This window comes from Pan paniscus, chromosome 2, assembly GCF_029289425.2.
Source record: "Pan paniscus chromosome 2, NHGRI_mPanPan1-v2.0_pri, whole genome shotgun sequence".
Lineage (NCBI taxonomy): Eukaryota > Metazoa > Chordata > Mammalia > Primates > Hominidae > Pan > Pan paniscus.
The window spans coordinates 65,401,654-65,424,480 of record NC_085926.1 but is presented as its reverse complement, the minus strand read 5'-3'; the positions used below and the strand labels follow the sequence as shown (position 1 = coordinate 65,424,480).

The 22,827-nt window shown below is 40.0% G+C and overlaps 1 protein-coding gene across 49 annotated transcripts in view; it reads left to right on the top strand.

Moving 5' to 3' along the window:
• The window catches only part of MAGI1 (membrane associated guanylate kinase, WW and PDZ domain containing 1), a 675,392-nt gene that overhangs the window by 528,435 nt on the left and 124,130 nt on the right, over positions 1–22,827 (top strand). For all 49 annotated transcript variants that reach the window (XM_055110110.2, XM_055110109.2, XM_055110107.2 and 46 more), the window contains 2 exons: positions 6,944–7,063; positions 21,791–21,997. In XM_055110110.2, coding sequence (XP_054966085.1) covers positions 6,944–7,063; positions 21,791–21,997 — 327 coding nt within the window. The remainder of the gene's footprint in view (positions 1–6,943; positions 7,064–21,790; positions 21,998–22,827) is intronic.

Sequence of the window (22,827 nt, the reverse complement as noted above, 5' to 3'; positions counted from 1 at the left end):
TAGCGCGGACAAGTTCCCAGTCCAGTTTCCTTTTTGTAGTCATGGTTTGTGGATTTCAGTGATAAGGAAGGTCACTTTATCATTTCCTCAGTACGAGTCTCTGAAGCCAGATACACTGCAAGTTTATGAACCATAAAATGTGTGTAAGAAGCAGATAGCCACTCAAGCTTTACTGGATGAGGTTTGGGGGCATTGCTAATTCATTCTGAGATACTCACTAGGACATAGCTCAAATTAATTACTTAAGTTATTATCTAGTGGTGGGAAGGGTTGATATTCACTATTCTAGTACAAATCTTGGAGGTACTTAAATACTTAAAAAGCAATCTGTTTAAGTGATGAGCAGTTTGGGGTTTAAAAATAAAATCAAGTGGAAAAAATAGTACCACTTTCTCAAATCTACTTGTAGTATATTCCTATTCATCGGTAAGGCAAGTAAAGTATTGTTGACCTTGAGGCTGGCTTTCTATGAGATAGGAAACCTTGAAACATTGTTTGTGTGATTCAGCTGGAGTCTATAAGTTGTTTGCATGTTTTTTTGTGAGGACTAAGTTACTGTTGAAAGTACTTGAATAAAATACCCAAGAATCAGGTCTTAAAATATTTCTTAAATAATGATTTCATTCAGTTTATAAAATGCCAAGACAGTTACCTGCCTACTGATACCATTTGGAGCATGAGAGTTGTTTAAACAATCATTTCATCTCTTCCCATTTCTGAAGCTACCCTCCTGAGGTTACCACTGTTAAGGGAATAGTATTATTATACCCATTTAAATATGTGAACTCATAAAACTCATAAACTTGTAAAACAAGCCATATTCTGTTTTTCAGTGAAATGCAGTGATAGTTTACATCTTATTCTGTAATTTGTTTGTATCACTTCAGTGCACATTAAAGGCATTCCTTCAGGTAACTGCATGTAGATTTAACCATTCTTTTTTTTTTTTTTTTTTTTTGAGACGGAGTCTCAGTCTGTCGCCCAGGCTGGAGTGCAGTGGCGCAATCTCAGCTCACTGCAACCTCTGCCTCAGCCTCCCAAGTAACTAGGACTACAGTTACCTGCCACCATGCCTGGCTAATTTTTTGTATTTTTAGTAGAGATGGGGTTTCACCGTGTTAGCCAGGATGATCTCGATCTCCTGACCTCGTGATCTGGCCACCTCGGCCTCCCAAAGTGTTGGGATTACAGGCATGAGCCACTGCAACTGGCCAATTTAACCATTCTTTACCATTTACCATTACATAGCTAAAACATTTTCCCAAGGGTGGATCAACCATATTTCATTCAATCATTTCCATATTCGTGGACACTCATTTTTTCTGTGTCTTGGAGGGCTGCTTTTGTTTTGGTCTTTTTTGTTTTGTTTGCTACAAACCATGCTGTCACAAATATCTAAGAACATTTTTGTTTTTCCTGGAGACCACAGCCAATAGGAATCAATAGAATTTTTAAAACAAATCGTGGAGTTGCGTAGATAGTTTTTCAAAGCATATGAGAGTTTTTTTTTTTTTTTTTCAAGAGTGGTTTTCTTCTATCTGTTTGAGATGTCATGCTGTTTCAGGTAAGTATGTTTCTTGTTCTTATTTTGAGTGCTAGAAGTTGTTTGGGACATGGTACTGGATGTAGTGTAATGAAGGCAACTCAGATATTCTCATGGTTGAGAGCTGTACTGACCAGTCCAGTAGCCACTAGCCACATGTGGCTATTCAAACTTAAAGTTATTAAGATTAAATAAAAGTTTACATTCAGTTTCCTAATCACACTGGCCACTTTTTAATAGCTACATGTGGCTAGGGGCTACCAGGATAGACAGCACAGATATGGAACATTTCCATGAAGACACGTTCCATCAGACAGTGATGGTTAAGGATGAGGGATGCTGCTGTCACATTGCCTGTGTTCAGACAGACCATGGCTCTGCCCAACTTGTTATGTGACCTTGGGCAGGTTACTTCTCTGAGTCTGAGCTTCTTCATCAATAAAATGAGGGTAATAATAATCCTTACTTCTGTGTTTCTTGTGAAGATTATATACAATAATAGTATTGATTAAGTGCTTAACAGCTTGCTTGGGACATAAGTGAACATCTGAGAAATGGAAGCTATTATTTTTTTCCCAGAGTTATATATTTTTTTTCTTTTTTGGGGGGTTGGACGCTGTGCTTATTATTAGCTTAAAGCTAATAACTGCAAAATATCGTTGGCCCAATTTCTAGCTAGAAAAAGAGAAGGCAGTATTGTAGGCTAAGGAAAATCCCAGTTTGTCAGCCTGGTCGCTTTTTTTTTTTTCTTTTTTTTTTATATTAGTACGCTGTCCCTGAGAAACATGGTAGAATTTGTTTTACTCGTCTTCTGTCAGGAAGTAACCCTTCTGGCTTTGTTAGAAGCATGGTTTATAATAATTGTACCCAACCCAGATGGCTCCTGAAAACCCTTTGAAATGCCATCTGCCAGGCGTGTGTCCAGCCAGCAGCCTGTCATTCTGCTACAAGAAAAGAGAAGGCGGGGTCCCCTCCCTGGGTCCTTTTCTCCACAACATCGGTGAATAGAGCCTGGTCAGGTTGGCCCAGACCCAGGGCGGGCTGCTCAGAGGATAGCTGGGAAACCTCCTGCTAGCCTGAGCATGGAAAGGTTTTGTCTGGGTAATAAACCCTGAACGTTTTGTGGGTGGAGAGTTGCCCGCCCTCCCACTCCCTTCCCCTGCTGCTCTAAGGCATCCTAAGCATATTTATTTACATGGAAAAATGGTATCTGCTAGTTTGATGTTTCTGCTGAAATGCAGCATTTTTGACATTCTTGATTATTTTGAATCCTCTCAGGAAATTAAGACCCCAGGGTGATTGTTGTCTTTAACGTAAACCTGACAAATTGGATCTGAAAACATCATTGAAAGAGTGGCAAAGATGGCTGCAGAAGGAGAAAAAAATTAACATTGTCTAGTTTGGCAAGACTATGAAACTCAACACATTTTTTGTTTTGTTTTATTTTGTCCTCATTTTTTTTCAAGATGGATTAAGTTAATGGAACTTTGGTATGGAGGCTGAATATGAGAGTTGCCATATAGAACATATTTAGGACAGATCCTTTCACAGCAAGTTTCAAAGAGATTCTATTCTTGCACTGCACTGGAATTCCCAGTGTGATGTAGACTGTTTGTGTTTTAGAGGTAGCTGGCTGAACAGCTTTTTCACTTGGCTCCAAGACATCACACCCTCCTCCTTTGCTCCTATCTTGCTGGCTACTGCTGCTTAGTCTCCTTTGACGATCTTTCTCTTATTCTCATCTTCGAAAAGTTAAAAGTTCTTAGTGTTCAATCCAAACTTCTTGGCTTGTTTTCCCCTAAACTCTCTCTGTAGATTTTATCTTTCTGTCTCTTGCCTTCAAATGCCATTGGTTTACTAATCAACTGATCACTCTTAATATTATTATTAAGTTTACATTCCACCCTCTACTCTGACCTTCAGACTTTTAAGGTCAGCTGTGCTCCAACTCTCTGCTCGTAGGTGTCTATTAGTGAACCTAACATGTCCAAAAGTGAACTTTTGATTTTCCCTTTTCCCAAAACCTTTCCCCTCAGCCTTCTCAATCTCTGCAAATGGCACAGCCCATTTGCCCAGGTCACAAAATAGGTATTTCTGTCTTTATTCTGTCTTTCTTACATATAACATCCAATCCATCAGCAAGTTCTATTAGTTTTGTCTTCAAAATATAGACCTAGCATGGTGTGATGAGCTGACATACTTTTTTAAATTTATTTTTATTTTAAGTGCTAGGATACTTACATATGACATGCAGGTTTGTTACATAGGTAAACATGTGCCGTGGTGGTTTGCTGCACCTGATCTTCGTATTAAGCCCCACATGCATTAGCTGTTTATCCTGGTGCATCTCCATCCCCCTGATGCTCTCTGTCCTCCATCGGTGGGTGGCATGGAGAGCATCAGGATAAATAGCTAATGCATGTGGCGCTTAATACCTTGATGATGGGTTTTACTTTTAATATGTCTGTTCTATGGACTATGCTGTAGCTCTTTAAAATACTCATGTTTGTAATAGAAATCTCACTGCTTCTTATCACTTCTGTCCTATTCTAGTCCATATCTTGATTACCATTCACCTGGACACTATGGTAACCACCCAACTGGTCCCCCTGCTTCTATTCTTGCCCACCTCCCGCCCTACTCTCCAAAAACTTGTTCTCCTTGAAGTCAAAGAGCTTTAAAAAGGAAAACTAAGCCGAGTGTGGTGGCTTATGCCTGTAATCCGAGTAATTTGGAGGCCAAGGTAGGAGGACTGCTTGAAGCCAGGAGTTAGAGACCAGCCTGGGCAATATAGTGAGACCCCCCATTTGTACAAAAAAAAAAAAATTATCTGGGTGTGGTGGCATGTGCCTGTAGTCCTAACTACTCAGGAGGCTGAGGTGAGAGGATCTCTTGAGCCCAGTAGTTCAAGGAGATAGTGAGCTGTGATTCCTCCAGTGCACTCCAGCCTGAGCGATAGAGCGAGACTCTGTCTCTGAAAAGGAAAATAAAAGAAAAACCAAATCAAGGCACCCCCTTGCTGAAAACCATTCTAAGGATGACATTCCATTATCCTTAGAATAATATATGAAGTGTTTTCTATAGCCTACGTAATCTTGCCGCTTGCTTTCGTTTCCAGCCCTTTTTTCGTCACTGTACCGCAACCATGCTGGCCTTTCTGCCCTTCCCTGAACACACCAGATCACACCCGTATCAAAGCCTTTTCCCTTCCCTCTGCCTGGATGCATTCCTCATCACCTTTTCTATTAGCCAGGCTCTTCCTCATCACCTAGCTAATATAGCTTCCCTACTTCTCCCTTGCTCCCTCCCTCCAAGACACTGTCTAAACCTTTAACCTATGTTGCTCTGAGATACTTTCTAATCTTTCAGTCTGTAGAAGAATGATTTCCTCCTGATATTATATGCTATATTTATTTATATACATATTTGTTTTCTGTGTCTCACAGTAACATATAAATTCCATCAGGGCATGAGCTTTGTCTTGTTCACCAGTGTTTTCCCAGTGCCTGGCATGTGTTGGGGCCTCAGTAAATATTTGTTGAATAAATACAATATATAATGCCATGAATACACACACATATACATAAACAGATATATATATATGTATATAATAACAGATTATTATAGTGGGATTTGAACGATAAGATTCTATCAATTCATTCTAACAAAAACATAAACTATAATGTCTACTAAAAATTATTGAGCAAAGCCCTCAAAAAGGATTATCTCATTCAATACACACAACAAACTTATGGATTAGGTGCTATTACTATCCCTATTTTGCAAACAAGGATACTGAGAAATAGACACTAAGGAACCTGTCCAAGACCACAGGTTGGAGAGGCAGACCATGAACCTAGGATTCCCGCTCCAGACCACTGTTCTTTAACAGTATATGATACTGTCTCTATGTTTCCTGTGCCTGACACTTGAGATGTAAATTTAAAAGTTGTGAACTACCTCAAGGGATTTGTCATCACCTGCCAGGGGAGGCATGAAACGGGAACAAATTAGGAAACAGTGTAAGAGTAGACTTTTTAACCTGAAGGTTCTAGCATGCTGATTATGAGAAGCAAACATCTATACTATAACCATCCTATGCCCAATTTGCAGCTATTTAAAATATTCTGATTTCAGATAGAAGAATTATGTGCACTAAAAATACATTTTGCCTGAGTAAAGTGTGTACTAAGTGTTGAGTGTTTTTGACTTATGAAAATTGTGAATATCCAGTGTAGGCGTGGATGCGGTTATTCACATGGGCAGGTGATCAGAGACTGCACAGTGCTAAGAACTTCAGCGCCACTAGGCACATATAGTTGGTTATTTAATTGCATTACATTTCAACGAAGAGATCCTAGACATAGGGAAATATCGTTGCTTATTATATAGGAAAACGTTGACCTTAAATCACCACCACAGGTAATAATGCCTTGCAAAATGAGCTCTGTTGAATGTAACAGCAGAAATCACATTTTTTGCTTTTTTTTTCGTCTCATAATATTTAACATAGGCTCCTAGTACATGGTACATAATTGCTGTTTGGTTTATTTTCCTTTCTTGACTTATGTGTAAACCACATTCTGCTCATTGCTTCCACTTTGTTGACTGAGATTGGGCTAAAATGATAGATCCATAGCCCAGCACCTGAGCTGGGTGACTTTTTTACTCTGGATGCTCTGCATTATTTCATAAGAGGAAGCGTTACATTTGTTAGCCACTGAGAAGATGACCAGATTAATTCAGGGGGAGAATTTTCTAGCAAATGCAGCGTCCTTTCTCCCTAGTCAGAATTCATGGATGGCCTCTTTTTGCCCAACATATTAATTACATGAGGAGCAGCAGCATTTTAATCCCTGGGAGATGTCCAACCACAGATCTCAGGCAATCATATTTCTCTGGTGATGTGTTTATGCAGCAAGTGTCGTTTTCTTTAAAGGGCTTTGGAACTTGCCGGTTGTATTGAGGAATACAAGAATCTCAAGGCCTGTGATAAAAACACAAACCCCTTAGGCTCTGAGCTTAAGGTGGATACGTTTTTAGTATTTACTGGAGTCGTAAAAGCTGCTGACTGTGAATGTTGTCTGTATAAAATCCAGTTCACCTTTTTTATTCAGTGCATTATCAAAAATGGTATAAAACTCTCTCTAGGTTACCCAGCTGTGCTTGGTTTTCTCTCTCTCCCATTTGGGGTCCCAGGCACTAGAGTGTGGAAATGAGAATGCTGTTGTGTTGTATTAGAAAGAAGTTGCCTTTACTGTGTCCCTGTCTGGGCAGATGAGGCGGCAGAGTCTTAGGTACGCCCTCTTACTGAACAGGTTATTTTAATTACACCTGGATGTGGAACTTCCTGTTTTAGTTGATTGATGGTTTGCTGTGCCTTTGTATTTTCTGCTACAGGCACAACCCGATCTCCCAGAGAAGGAGAAGTGCCTGGCGTGGACTATAACTTTCTGACTGTGAAGGAGTTCTTGGACCTCGAGCAGAGCGGGACTCTTCTGGAAGTCGGCACCTATGAAGGTGAGTTACTTGTATGACAGCATAAAACGCTTCTCTCCTGGGTACTTGAGAGGAGCCAGAGCCATCCAGGCAAAAATGTTTGGTGGAATCTGGAGGTCTAAACAAATAACAGGAGATTGCAGTTCACCTTAATATGACGAATAATAGATAAAGTCTATGGAATAAGGCTTTGTGGAGTTCTTTAAAAATAGTTTTAGTTTTTCACTAGGAGTTTTCTTTTTTAATTTACCTATTCAAGTATGTGGGTGTGTTTTGTTTTTAATATGGACATGTATGGTATTAGGAGAGAAGGAAGAATCATGGTTAATCACAAAATGTGACCCTATAAGTAGTGTTGTTTTAATCTTGAAGAAATAAAATATCACTTTCCTACTGATTGGTTTTTAATGTATTTTTATGTGATTCATAAAGCAAACTTTTTTTTTTTTTTTTTTGAGATGGAGTCTCGCTCTGTCGCCCAGGCTGGAGTGCAGTGGCGTGATCTTGGCTCACTGTAAGCTCTGCCTCCTGGGTTCATGCCATTCTCCTGCCTCAGCCTCCCGAGTAGCTGGGATTACAGGCGCCTGCCACCACGCCCGGCTAATTTTTTGTATTTATAGTAGAGACAGGGTTTCACCGTGTTAGCCAGGATCGTCTCGATCTCCTGACCTCGTGATCCGCCCGCCTTGGCCTCCCAAAGTGCTGGGATTACAGGAAAGCAGATTATTTTAAAAATATTTAGCTAAGTAATCTTCATATACCTGTCTCCCACCTGCCTGATTTAGCATTCAATATTATAAATAATCTGATTACTCTTCTGAAGTTTATGTCAATACAGACATGCGTGTGCACATGCATATGTACATGTGTGCATGCCTATTGTATGGATAGTCCCATTTCTTCCCAGTTTTCCCCAAAAGGTAGTATATAGTACATGCTGTTTGGACCTTGCTCTTTTTGTTTAACAGTATGTCTTAATAGGTCATTGCAATTCAGTAATAAAGCACTTCTGGTTTTCTTCTTTTTGAAATATAATTATAAAAATTATAATTCCTTTGTATGGGCATACCGTAATTTATTTAACCACTTCCCTCTGAACAAATATTTGAGTCAGTTTCAATGTTTCATATTTCTACACACTGCTGAGTTGAATGACATGGATGTATCATTTCATACAGGTGCAAACATATCCATAGGATCAGATCCCATTGCTGGGTCAAAGCCAAATGTGGTGGAAAAAAGTCATGTTTTTCTGAAAACAGTATTATAGCTTGATTACTTTTTGGAGTGTTATTATTTGAGGCAGAAGGGGTGTAATGATACTATTAACTAGGGCAGATTATTAACTTGGTCAAGTTATTATGTGTATCTCTTTACAAACTCTTTAAAATTTGGATTTATTAGGCATTCACAGGGGCATTTTAAAGTTTAGACTTAAACATAAAGGGTAAATACAAAGTAGATTATTATTTTATTAGGGACATTATAGCTTTAATGTGATAATTGCTCCTGTTACAGTGACTAACACTCATATCATGATCATGAATCTTAGAGATGGCTGTTTCTGGTTTGATGTTCTTTGGAGAAGACGGGAAGGAGCATTGTCTTTGTACATACTGCTCCTTTCCAAATTGTGAATATACAGTAGACAGTGTATATTAATCAAATTCCTGCTCATGAATCCGGAATTTTTGTTTGTTTGTTTTTGAGTGTTGCTAATTATCAGTTGGCTTAGTTTCCTGAAACTACATGTTGGGATGTGACTGGGTGGCTGGTGGGCTGGGCAGGGGTCTGAGAATAATCGAGGTCTAGGAGTGTATAGAGGGAAGGGAGGGGGGCTGCGGGAAGGTACAAGGAGCTTCTTCAACATGTTGTCAGCATGCTGTCCTCACATGTTGTACATGTGAAGAGGAGAGCATGTGTGACTCCTCTTTGGTTAGCAGAGAGAGAATTGTCCTCATCTGCAATCAGTTATTATGCCCATCTGGGGGGCTTCAGTCGTCAAATATATAAAACATCTATTTGCATTTTTGGAGAGGCTGGGGTGGGAGTGGTTGTACAAAGCAAAAGAGGATTGGGTCGGAAAGGAAAAACTTGGAAGATGGAAAGTAAACTCGCTTTATTCGATGTTAATGGAACAAATGATATATAGGTGGAGTCAGTTCTTTTTCTCATTTAATTTTATCATTGCAACAGAGGCGGCTATTATCTTCACTGAATTTTTAGATGGGGACACTGAAGCCAAGTGGTATTAAATAACTATTTCAGAGTTGCACAGCCAGTTCTAGAATGCTAGAGAAGGAACCAAACCCAGCTCAGTGTGACTCTCAGATCCTACACTCTTTCCTAAAAACCCAAAGAATATCCTAGATATAACTAAGAAGCTAAGGAAAATAACCCATTAGTACTTGAAGCTAACTTCCTGGTGTATAGCAGTAGAGGAATGGTTTTCAGAAAATGTCTGATTGTCTTATAGAAAACGGTGCCTTTGTGAATGTTGCATAGTTATTTTGGAATTGGAATTTTCTTAGGCGCAGGATTAATCTTTTCCAGTTCTAACCCATTTGTACAGCGTTCTTCAGCCTTTGGCCTATTAGCAGCGAAATTTCCTTACCATATGAGATGGCTCATAATTTTTCTTTTTTTTTTTTTTTTTTTTTGAGGCAGAGTCTCGCTCTGTCGCCCAGGCTGGAGTGCAGTGGCGCAGTCTCAGCTCACTGCAACCTCCGCCTCCCATGTTCAAGCGATTCTCCTGCCTCAGCCTCCTGAGTAGCTGGAACTACAGGTGCATGCCACTGTGCCTGGCTAAGTTTTTATATTTTTAGTAGAGACAGGGTTTCACCATGTTGGCCAGGATGGTCTCGATCTCATGACTTCGTGATCCGCCTGCATCGACCTCCCATAGTACTGGGATTACAGGCGTGGGCCACCGAGCCTGGCCGAGATGGCTCATAATTTTTTGGAACTGACCAGAGTATATCATATTGACTCTTAAAAGCTGAGAGCCAAATGGAATGTTTATTAAATGCCATATACCCTCATCGGAGTAGGGCTGGAAAGACATTTAGAGAACTTCCTCTGTCTTTGCCTCCCCTGGACAAGTCCCTTGATGGTGGCTGCTGTCTATTGGTGGACGCTAACAAGCATGCAAGCCCTGCTGTCACACTGCCTGAGTTTGATTCTCAGCCCCTTTGCTATTGAGCTGTGTGCCCTCCGGCAAGTTACTTAATGCTGCATGTCTCCATTTTCCCATTGGTAAAATGAGGATAATAATAGTGCTTCCTCAGAGGTAGGGCTAAATGAGACAATAATTGGAAAGGGCTTAGCAGAGTGTCTGACACATGTAAGCTCTCCTTCAGCATTAGCTCTTGTGTTTACACGCACCTAGTTCAAAATTGCTCCCATAGTGGATCCCTTTCCCCTCTACTAGGCAGTAAACCAGCAGATTTGCCAGTAAAATGTCTTTATTTACTTCCCAGGTACTCACCATCTTTTTTCCCCTCCTGAAATTGCTTTCTCCAGACCTCTGCTGGTTCCAGAGAGGAAAAGTCTACCACAACAACACAAAGCACTCTTTAAAGCAAGACATATATAAATGTTTAAGTAACAGTAATAAGTGTACATGATGGAATAGTTCCTACAGTAAAAGCCTTAAAACTAGCTAAGTCCTACTTGTTTCCCCTCTTCCATATAGGTAACCATTATTAAAGATGCTAGTGCAAATATTCAGAAAACTTATATGTACACAACATATATGTATATCTTGTTCACTTCACTCTGTTATTGCCGTTTGCCCTTAACATACCCTGGAGATCTTTCCACATTACCCCATACAGTTTCACCTCATTCTTTATAAATGCTGCATAGTGTCCCAGTGAATGAGTATATATATATCTACATCTATCTATCTATCTATCTATCTATCTATCTATCTATCTATCTACCTATCTACCTACCTATCTGTCTGTCTATCTGTAAATATATAACTTACTTAACCAGCCCCCTGCAGATGGACATTTTAAATGTCCCCTGCCTCACCTCCCCCTTCTGTTTTTGGTGGTGGTGTTATAAACAGTGCTTCAAGTATATTGTTACGCAATTATGAGCATAACTATAGGGTAAGTTTCTGGTAGCGCAGTTTTAAAGCAAGCCTTTTAATGCATATATAGTTTATTTCAACAAATATTTATTGAGCTTTTATTTCAGGTCAGACTTTTTTGTGAGGCAAGGGATATGATGTACAGGGCAGTAGACCAAAACTACCTGACTTTGAAGGTGCTTATGTTTTTTAATTAATTATTTTTGCTAGTGCTTGTGTGGCACCCAGTAGGTGCTCTTCAAAGTGCATTGTACGCACAAATTCATTTAATCTTCCTAACAAGCCTATGAGGTAGGTTCTATTTATGTCCATTTTACAGAAGAGGAGTATGAGGCCCAGAAATGCCAGTAATCTCTTCTTAGTTCACATGGTAAATCAAAGATAGAGCTGGGATTCAGATTCAGGCACTCTGGCCACAGAGTCTACACTCTTCCTGCACTCAGTCTTATGAGGCAGATTAAACATAAACAATTTTGCTGGGCGTGGTGGCGGATACCTGTAATCCCAGCACTTTGGGAGGCTGAGGTGGGAGGATTGCTTGAGCTCAGGAGCTCGCGATCAGCCTGGGCAACATGGCAAAACCCCATCTCTATAAAAAAATACAAAAATGAGCTGGGCACGGTGGCGTGCACCTGTAATCCCAGCTACTCGGGAGACTGAGGTGGGAGAATCACCTGATCCTGGGAAGTTCGAGGCTGCAGTGAGCCAAGATCACACCACTGCACTCCAGCCTGGGCAACAGGAGCAAGACTCTGTGTAATATATGAATGAATGAATGTAAACAATTTTAAGAAAAGTGATGAGTAGGCCGGGTGTAGTGGCTCATGCCTATAATCCCAGTACTTTGGGAGGCCAAGGCAGGCGGATCATTTTAGGTCAGGAATTCGACACAAGCCTGGCCAACATGGTAAAATCCCCTCTGTACCAAAAAATATATAAAAATTAGCTGGGCTTGGTGGTGCATGCCTATAGTCCCAGCTACTTGGGAGGCTGAGGTGGGAGAATCACTTGAACCCAAGAGGCAGATGTTGCAGTGAGCTGAGATTGTGCCACTGCACTCCAGCCTGGGCGACAAAGTGAGACCCTGTCTCAAAAAACAAAAAAAAAAAAGAAAAAAGGTTATGAGTGTTTTGAGAGAAACTACACAGCGCTCCAGAAGCTTATAGAAAGCTTCATCTAGTTTTGGCAGACTCCCTAGAGGAGGCGAAGCTGTGGGAGGACTGTGTTAGGTCAGGTGAGAGGCTGGGAGATGGTGTTTGAGTTTAGTAATCAGCATGGGCCATGGGGCCTGAATCCACAGAGAACGATGTGAGGATGAACCAAGAGAGGACTAGAAGGATGGCTTCTAGAAAGGGAGGGGAAGCAAGCACACCCAGTTTCCCTTAGAACCACTGCTATCCCGTAAGAACTTCCTTCCATGCTGGGAATGTTCAGTATTCTGTGCTGTCCATTATGGCAGCCAGTGGCTCTTGTGATTGAGAAACCAAGTTTCAAATTAACTTTAATTCAATATAAACTCATTTAAATTTAAGTAGCCACACATGGCTGGTGGCTCCAGTTTTAGAATAAAAGCTTCTGAAAGGAAGGTTGAGGACCTGCTCAACAAGATCTCTGTCCTCACCAGCTGACTTCACAAAGCAAAGCAGGTCTTAAGAGTTAAGCTCCTTTAAAAAAGAATCATCATGTTGAATCTTCCCAAAGAGGATGTTATGCAGAGGAGTGGTGATCTTCTTTTGTGGATACATTCTATGACAGGCAAGATGGCAGACAAATAGAGTGAACCAGTGAAGCCTCAAGGCCCAGTAACCTTCAGAATTCTCTTTCAGGCCCAATATTTGCTTGATTTACATTGGTCGGTTGTAGGACTTTACAGCTGGAAATGCAGTAAAGTTAGTTTCTTCAGATGATAGAACTGAAATCCAGAGAGAGCTTGCTTTAAGATACTTCAGGGAGTTAGGGACATAGCCTGGCCAAATGTTGCAGGACTGGGATGCTTTTATTTCCCTTTGCCTGAAAAGTAATGCTTCTTTTGTAGCCTCAGTTACTAGTTTGTGAGTTCATTCATTTATTCATTAAAGATAAAATGCGAACAAAAGCAGATATGGTTGTGGTCACGGTCTTTATGGGTCTTAAATGTCTAGTGAACAAGACACTTTATTTAAATAAACGAATATCCAATTGTAAGTGTGCGAAGGTCTTTAAAGGAGACCATAAGACAGGGAGAGTGGATGTCTGTGGAATCAAGAAAAAGTACCTCTGTAGAAGTAGTAATTGAAGTGAGATCTGATGGTTGAGCTGGAGTTAGGTTGCTGGATTTAGCAAATAAAAACGCGGAACACCCTGTCTTGCATTTCATCTGGCAACCACAGTTGGAGTTGGCTTTGAACCACGTTGGTGATGGTGGTGGTAAATAGTCAGCTGAATCTGGAGATATTTATGTGAAAAGCTGAATTTGTTAATGTATTGGTTATTGTGAGAACGAGGTAGAAAAGACAGATGATGACAATCCTCCTAAGATAACTCCTAGTTTCTGTCTTCTATTACTGGATAGATAGTGGTACCATTTGTGAAAATAAAAAATACTATAATTGGGGTAGGTTTGTGGGGCAGGGACTCCATCCTGAAACTTTCTATCCACCGACAGCTGTAATGCTGAGAGTAGCATTATACTCCCAACAGAGTAGAGCCCCTTCCTGGCTATGTAAAGAATCTGATTATCATCCCTCACAAGGCATAGAAGTTATTAGTAGAGTTTGTCATTGATCTCTGCTTTACAATTTGAACCAGCTCCTCATTCTGTCACTGAACAGAATTGGCATCAAAGCAAGGTAAAGAAGACAAGAATAAGCACATCTTTCCAACTTGGCCCAACTTCCTAATTGTGGCACTGAGCTTATTTATTTGATATGGTGCTTAAAATAAATCAGCTGAACCATTTCCCTTTTCCCTTGCTTTTCTTTTTTTTTCTGTTGACATTTTTGCTCTGCAAGACAGGTCACTGCCTCAGCCAGCCCTTGGGACTTCTCTAGGAGAGAGTTTACAAGGGATGAACTATTCAGTGGAGGGTGGGGGTCCAGACATGGCTGTTTTACAAATGCCTCTGGGTAGAAGAGGCTGATTATACACTTTGAGCATTGCAAAGGTTTTCCTTCAGCATAGAAGTGCAGTGCCAGGGTGACATTTCAAATTGGAGTTATGGGTTGCATATTTCTGCATGTTAATTGGGAAGAGGATGTCAGCATTCAATAATGTTATTGTTTTGCTTCCTAGAAGGTCTGCAAAAAGGCAGCTGCCAATGGTATAATTTTTGGGGACACAGAGATAAAATAGGGGTGAAGAGAGTTCTTGTTTCTGGTTAAAGAAAGTGAGACTGTCTAGAGTCCTGTTCTTTGGCAGGCCTTAGAAGCAGTCTGTTGTGATGAGCTCTGTTGGCAAACTCTGTCGTAGAATGTTTTCTGTTGATATTGAAAGTGACCAAATGAAATCTGTGCTATAATTGGCTGTTCTTCTGCTTATGAAGATGGGGGGAGCTGGTGAAGTTTTCTTTAATTCCCTGCTTAGAGATCCCCAAATATTCCTGGAGTTAAAAGCGTAGATGTCAGAGACAGACTAATCTGTGTTTAAATGCCAGTCATCATCTTTGACTTGTGTAAATATCAGTTTCTTTATGTGAAAATGGGAATATTGATGCCTTTTTTTCTGTAAGATTGTTTATAAAGATTAGAGTAAGTGAATATATGCATAGTGACACTTAATATGTGCACGATAAAGGTAACTTTAAAAAATGTTGTTCTTTGAATATGTGTTGTGATAATACACTCTTTTACACATTAACCCTATTATCTGTCTACAACATCAGGCCTGATTGCAGACTGGCAGAGTTGATTATAGGCTAACATTGTGCCAAGCACAGTGCTGGGTGCTTTATACACATTATCTAATTTAATCTTGACAAAAACCTATTAGGTTGCCATGATTTTTGTCTTTATACTGTGTGAAGTGAGGCTGAAGAGAGAGAGGTCCCTTACCTCACTCAGGGTCGTGAAACTCTTATGTTGTCCTGTTTGGTCTTGTATTAGAAACCAAATGGCACTGGCAAGAACAAACTGCTAATTATAGAACAGTGGTTTATTGTCCTTCTGTGCATGAACATCCTATTTTTGTAGGGTGGGGCAGGTAGGAAAAGGAAGAGTAAAAAGAAAGTATTGCAGTTTTATGAAGGAACTATCATGTGCTGAGCAAGCAAGTAGCAAAGCGAAGTGATGCAGATCTTGGTAATTCAAATGTAATTGACGGACTGGAAAGAAAGTGTTGTGAGTCATGCTATTAAAAACTGGATCCACAATACAGGTTTTTAGGAGGATCCCAGGCTGGAAGTCATGTGCACTATCTGCCTTTATTCATTTACTCATTCTGCAGTGAATTACTGGGTAATAGTATGTGCCTGGCACTGCGTCAGGCCTGAGAACACAGCGGTACACAAAATCAGATGTGGCTCCTGGCCTGTTTGAGTTTATAGTCTAGAGGTGAAGACAGGTACTGATTAATTAAACAGTCTGCTATATACAATAAAGGGCATTAGGAAGGGGAGGTATGTGGTTCCTTGAGAACATATAAGAACTGATAAGGACAGCTTTGATCTAGTCTGTGGGGTCAGAGATACTGTTGCTGAGGATGAGCAGGTAGTAACAGGGTGAGCAGCAGAGGGAGGAGTGGGTGCAAGAGCTGTGAGATGGGGGAAGGGGGCATAGTTTACATTCTGAGGGCTGAAAGGCAACCAGTGAGGTCAGAGCGAAAAGAACAAGGTGAAGGCAATCAGGACAAGTGCTTGGAGAGTGGGCATGGGGCAGACCACTCAGGACCTTGAGGCCAAGGCAAAATCAGATATGCTGGATGTCCATGTATTCATGTACTCTATACATATTTGCACTATACATAAAGAGAGTAAGGTTTTTGTACCTCTCTCCCCCCCATAAAAGAAAACAATTTTTGCCCCCTTGGGGGTGATATTGCCCCTGTTGAAAATGCATGCTGTAGATTCCCAGCCATAGGTGGTCACTACCATCCTGTTCTCAGGCTTATTTGCAAAAGCTTGTCTCATAGGAAGAAGACAGACAAGTACCTGCAATTCCCACCCCCATTTACCTTGAACCAGCCATGTAACTCCATGGCAGGCGTTTCTGCCACTTTGGGCCTCTATGTTTGTCATCTGCAAAAGAGGAATGATTTTCTCTGTCCCAAATGGCTTTGCTACACAAACAGTGATCCATGGATCTCAGGCCCACCCTGATCATTACTTAATGTAATTTAATTGTTTGCACATTGAAGCTTGACAAAACTGATGTATGCCATATAGAATGGTTGTGAAGATCGTGTTTCAGTCCAGTTTTTACTTTGTATTTCCCATGCCTGGCATTAAAAAGGTTTTTTGTAAGGAAATGAATGAATGAATAGTAAATTTGTATAATTTGAAAACCATACAGGTTTGATTCGTCCTAGCTTAAATTCCAGGGTTACAATCCTCCTTAAATATTTTATAAAGTCCTAAAAATTGATTTGCAGTGCCTATTAATTTTTAAATGTGTGTCAGAAAAATATTTTCTTTGGCTTTGTCCTGGCCAGAGATTTTGCTTGTTAATTAAGGCCAGCAGTGGCTTCCTCTTAAGTCCTCCTTTGCCCTCAGCTTTCCTCCCTGGCTACCTTCCCTGTTGAGTTTTGTTGTAGAACCAGTTCTGAAAATAGCAGCAGAGAGAACAAGTTTCCACTTGGGAGGGAGCCCAGCCACTGCAGGAAACGTGTGTTGGATAACGCAGAGCCTGTGGGACAATCAGCCTCACGGCTCCTAGACACTGCGCAGCCTGCCAAGTGATAGCCCCAATTAAGTTTTTAATCACTTACAATTTTTCAGATGATTTTTATTTAATACCGTTAAGTCGTGCATACTGTCTGTAAGGTTTGTGTTTCTACATGGCTAGACTTTGTAAGGTTTGTGTTTCTGCTGTGGCTAGACTTTGCTTGATTGTGACGAGAGTGCAAACCATTGCAAAGGTGGAATACTCTCTGGAAGGTTAGAGTCATGAACTCAAATGCCTGAGGGGCCAGACAGGTCAGGTAAGAGGGTACATAGAGGCAAAGAAGACCACTGGTGACTGTGGCAAACTGGAGCAAGCATGACCCATCCTGCCCATTGCTGCATGGTAAGGGCAGTTCACAGCAGAATAAGACAGCCAGAGTTGAAATAAGACAGCCAGAGTTTTTGTCCAAAAGCCCAGGGCCGAAAGCAAGCTCTCCAAAAATCAATTCACTCAAAGGCTAATCTGTGAATTATTGAAGACTTTTTGAAGTTTAAGGTTTTCTTACATCTACTCATGCCTCTGCTCATGCCCCTGTATCTGCCCATGCCCTTGCATTGCAGTAGCCTGAGGGCACTGTTCTAGATGGGGTCCAAGATCTTTGTCTGTCAAGGGTCAGGCAAAACCAAGAGGAGGAGCAAAAATTTCTCTGCAGAAATCCTTGATTTAGTATGTTCATGTGAATTGGCTTTAGACACATACTTGCTTTTCAACATCCCCTATAAGAGATGGAGTCCCTGGAACCAGACTTTACAGTTTGTCAAACAGCATTGAGAATCCAGACTTAACTAGAAGCTTTCTAATTTTAAATGTTGGTCACTAATCCAAATTATTTTAAAACAGTGCTGTATGAAAGTTTGAACACTCTGCAGTTAGAAAACCACTAGACAGAAACTTTTCTGTAAAGGTTGTAGGTTTCAGTATGGGAAATAAGAAATAGTGGAGAGATTTGGATAATAATAACACTATCTCATATTTAACACCTTATAGTTTACAGAGTGCCTTTGAAAACTCTGCATTAGTTAATTTTCACAATAATCCTATGAGGTTGCTACAGCTGGTGCTACCATTCCCATTTCACAGAGAAAGTACTAGAGAGACTGAGTGTTAGAAGACTTGGTTATTTGGTTATTGACAGGTTTGCTTGCTTAGTGCTCAGTTACCATGTGCAGCACTTTGGATACATGATCTCTTTGATCCTCAAAACAATGTAGTATGGGTGTCATTTTAAAGACTGAAAACATGTGATAGCAACTTTAGGTAGCATTTATCTACCCTCACCATAGTGGCAGACTTCAGCATAGGTTAAAGGCAGACCGTCTCATTTTGTCTTCCTAACAGCTATTCTAGGTGTAAACTAGGTTCTCTTAGAATCCCAAGTTAAAGGAGGACAAAGACTGGCCCAGAGTCACACAGCCAGTTAGTAGTAGTGGGCTTTCAACTCTGAGCTGTCTCTTCCAAGCCTTTTACCCCATGATATGGTGTGCCAAGGCTCTGCAGTATTGCTCATGGGCCACTCATTAGATTAAAGCCAGTGAAATTGCTTATGTTTGACAGTTTATATCTTCTACAACAGCAATTTCATATGGTTCAATCTAATATTATCTACTTTATCTGCCTCCAGTCAATGTTAAACTAATTTTCAGAAACAGGAAACCATTGTGAACAAGTGGATTGTTTTGGGTTGTATGTAATTGCATTAACAAATCTGCTAATCATTTATTAACTTAAGAAAGATTTTGAACTTGAAAAGTGAGGGTAGGTACCTAATGGAAAATCCACACATATTTGTCAAAGTTAAGTGGAATTTTTATTCTCCAAGCACTTATTATTTCTGCCATAAATGCAGATGTTGAAGTTTTCATTGATTTTAAGTGATTAATAATTTTATGAATGCTACTTCAGTTTAATGGCACTGAAACTGAGTGATATGGTTAGGAAATTATGCATATAAAAATTACGAGGGAGGGGTTCCACATCTTTCAGTAGAAGTTTCTTATTTATAGACATTGGCCTTAATTTAACATCTAACTTGAAAATGTACATGATGTCGTCATATAATAATGATTAAGGAATGAAAATTAAATTCATTAGAGCTTTGTCTCTCTCCTTTTTTTCTCACTATGCAGATTATTTTTAAAATAGTTAACCATCGTACTTTCCTAAACTTCACTAAAGAGTCTTCAGTTAATGAGAAAGTTAACAGTTTGGCCTAGTTACTTACACCTTCAATGAAGGCAGGAGACATCCTTTGATACAACCACTGTAGAAATGCAAGATTAAGTGCATTTCTTGTTTGACACGTGCTAATTTCTTCTTTGCTCAAGTGTTAGCCCCTAAAGACACATGTGAGATGCCTTTCTTCAAGGTGATTCGACTCAATTCTAGCGCCTGTAAGTTGGAAACCTGAAAGAAGATTTTTGAAGATAAGGATAGATTACTTCCTATGAAAACACTTGAATGATTGAGTTGAGTATAAGCCACCAGAATGTGCGTATCAGGTTTCTACCTGGCACCCTTCAAATTTGAACGTGATGCTCTTTCATGTACTGCATTTAAAAAAATGTGTATGTTGAGTTTTCCTGCTGATACAGAGTATTACACTCCTCTCAAAGAAAGTGGGTGTGTATCTCTATAAATTTTCATGATTCAAAAAACATTTTTAAAAATTTTAAAACTTTTTATCTTAAAAAAGAAACCTTATTGGCCAGGCATGGTGGCTCACGCCTGTACTCCTAGCATTTTGGGAGGCTGAGGCAGGTGGATCATCTTAGGTCAGGAGTTCCAGACCAACCTGGCCAACATGGTGAAATCCCGTCTCTACTAAAAATACAAAAAAGTTAGCCAGGCGTGGTGGTGCATGCCTATAGTTCCAGCTACTTGGGAGGCTGAGACTGGAGAATCGCTTGAACCTGGGAGGTGAAGGTTGCAGTGAGCTGAGATCGTGCCATTGCACTCCAGCCTGGGTGATGCAGCGAGACTCCATCTCAAAAAAAAAAAAAAAAAAAAAAAGAAACCTTATTTATAAGAATAAAGCCTGATAGAAGCACTTTTTTTTTTTTTTTTTTTGAGACAGGATCTAGTTCTTTCACCCAGGCTGGAGTGCAGTAGCACGATCTCTGCTTACTGCATCCTTGACTTCCCAGGCTTAAGAAATCCTTCCCTCTTCAGCACCCCCAATAGCTGGGACTACAGGAGAGTACCACCAAGCCTGGCTAATTTTTGTATATTTTTTAGAGACAGGATTTTACCATGTTGCCCAGGCTCGTCTTGAACTCCTGAGCTCAGGTGGTTAGCCCGCCTCAGCCTCCCAATGTGCTGGTATTAGAGGCATGATCCACTGTACCCTGCTGAGAAGCAAATTCTTTATTATCTGTATGTCTCACGGAGACCAGGCTATTACCGTCTCCTTTTGTGGTTTTTTGGGTTTTTTTTTGGTGCTTGTGTAATAAAATGTGTTTGTTATGTAACTATGTACTGAGGTTAGACAATGGGGTTGGATCCTTGGGAAGATACAGTGTGTACAGGATTTATTATTATTTACAAATTCTGTTTTACTAAGCATAGAATTACAAACATTAGTTAGGATTGATTCAGCTTCTCAGAATCATTTCCTGTCTTCCTGGCCTTACTCTAAAAGATGTGAAGTGGTAAATGGATCGATGGCATTCTAAGGTTGATGTCTTTTATTATGTAGCCACTGAATATTATTGATTATCAACTGTGTTTTTCAAACTTTGATCTTGATGAACCACCCTTTATGATTTTGTTCATATGAGAACATGTATTATTTATTTAATGTTATCTTTAAAATAACTTTTAAAAAATAGCTTACTTTTTAACTTTTCAAAAGGAAACTCTTATTACTACCATCCCTATTATGTATTCAGCTGATTAATTTCTTATTATATAAAACTGTCTTTTTAAACTTCAAGTGAAAAATAAGTCAATTTTTTAAAGTATTGCTTTTTCTCTTAAATTCTAAAGGCAAACTTTATATTGCTATCATAACTTACCAGTGAGATTTCTCTATGGCAAATTAAAAATATACGTATCTATTAAAATAAAAAAATTAAAATGTAAAAATCTATTTATGTATAAGTGAGAGTCACATAGCACACTATAGTGGGACCTAAATCAAACTGGGAAAGAGTGGCTGAAAGTGAAGATGGGCCACTACTGGAAGAGTGACCCATACTGGGTGCCACCATTGACACAGGGTTTTCTGTTAAAGCTTGGCAAGGGTTTTTTCCTACCCCGCACGACTCTGAGAGTCAAGCCTGCCATTCAGCTAAAGAGGCTCCACGTGGGGTTTACTGTCCTCCTTTTTAAATATTGCCCTGGTTCCCTCTTGACGAGTCCCCTTATTAAGGGAAAGTGACCTCAACTTTTTAGGCCTGTAAGGATGCCGGCAGTAATGAATTTTTTATCTTCTGTGAGGCTTGCTCTAAATTGGATTCAGCATTATGCTGGTGCATATATGTAAAAAGATGACCAATTGATATTCAAATGTAATGAGGAGGAAGGTTTACTATTCAGCATAGCCTCCTTTGTTTTTAGCCCTAGTAGGTTCTTTGCACTAAAACAATACAGCTTTCCTCTTCCCATCTGAAATTACTGTGTCTAGCTGGATAGGAAAGACATCTTTTCTAACCCACTCCAGAAATAAAATACAGTTTGTTCTGGTTTTCTAGTTTAATTTTTTTTTAATGTGCCTAGAGATTTGGATGTGAAGTCTTAAAAAAAAACACAAAGTATTCCTTTTGAAACATGCAAATGTGTCTCTCCATCACCTAGGAAACTATTATGGGACACCCAAGCCTCCTAGCCAGCCAGTCAGTGGGAAAGTGATCACGACGGATGCCTTGCACAGCCTTCAGTCTGGCTCTAAGCAGTCGACCCCGAAGCGAACCAAGTCCTACAATGATATGCAAAATGCTGGCATAGTCCATGCGGAGAATGAGGAGGAGGATGACGTTCCTGAAATGAACAGCAGCTTTACAGGTAAAGGTCAGACCATGTTGCCCTCAATGGACCTGGGGAAGGGATGACGAGGAGGCTTCTGCATAGAGTTTTGAAAAGGATGCTGTTCTCAAGAGGGATTTTGTAGAGTCGCCAAAATTCAAACTTGGACCACACAGTGCTTGCAGAAGAGATGGTCCTTTCCCTGGTCTTCTTTTCATGCCCCTTTACAGGAATATTTTAACTTCATCAGAATACCTTAAAGGAGCTGGGGGTGAATGTATGAAGAAGGCAAATGAGAAATCAGCATGGTTTCTTTCTCTTCAAAATGATATATGTATATAAATACCTGTATTTTGTTCATTGATTTTTTTTGGTGGGGGTAACTTGCAGCATCTCTATCATTATGGCTGGTTGCTATGAAGCAAAATATGAGAATGTGTTTTATCAGTTTAATGTCAGTTGATGCTGTATAGAAGGCCAGCAGCATCCTCTTATATCTTTGAAAGCAGAGATATAATGGAAGGATATTATGTGTTCAGTTAACTTACGCAAAATTGCTATATGCCTTAAAAGGGAGAAAGATGGAAAAGTAACATTCTAACATTATATCTATATATGCATTCTATATTATATAGCCTATGTATTACTGACTGTATTATATATATTTTATCCATATTCAGGGCTGTCTACCTCCGAGCTTAGGTATGTTGTATTTTATGAAGGGATTTTCAAGGACAAGGCCTTTGGGTAAGGCCATACAGGCTGAGTACTGCACAACTCCAGGGGGTACCATTCACAGGGTATGATGTGTGTTCCCTGAAGGGCAAAGATTGCAGTGAGCCGAGATTGCACCACTGCACTCTAGTGTG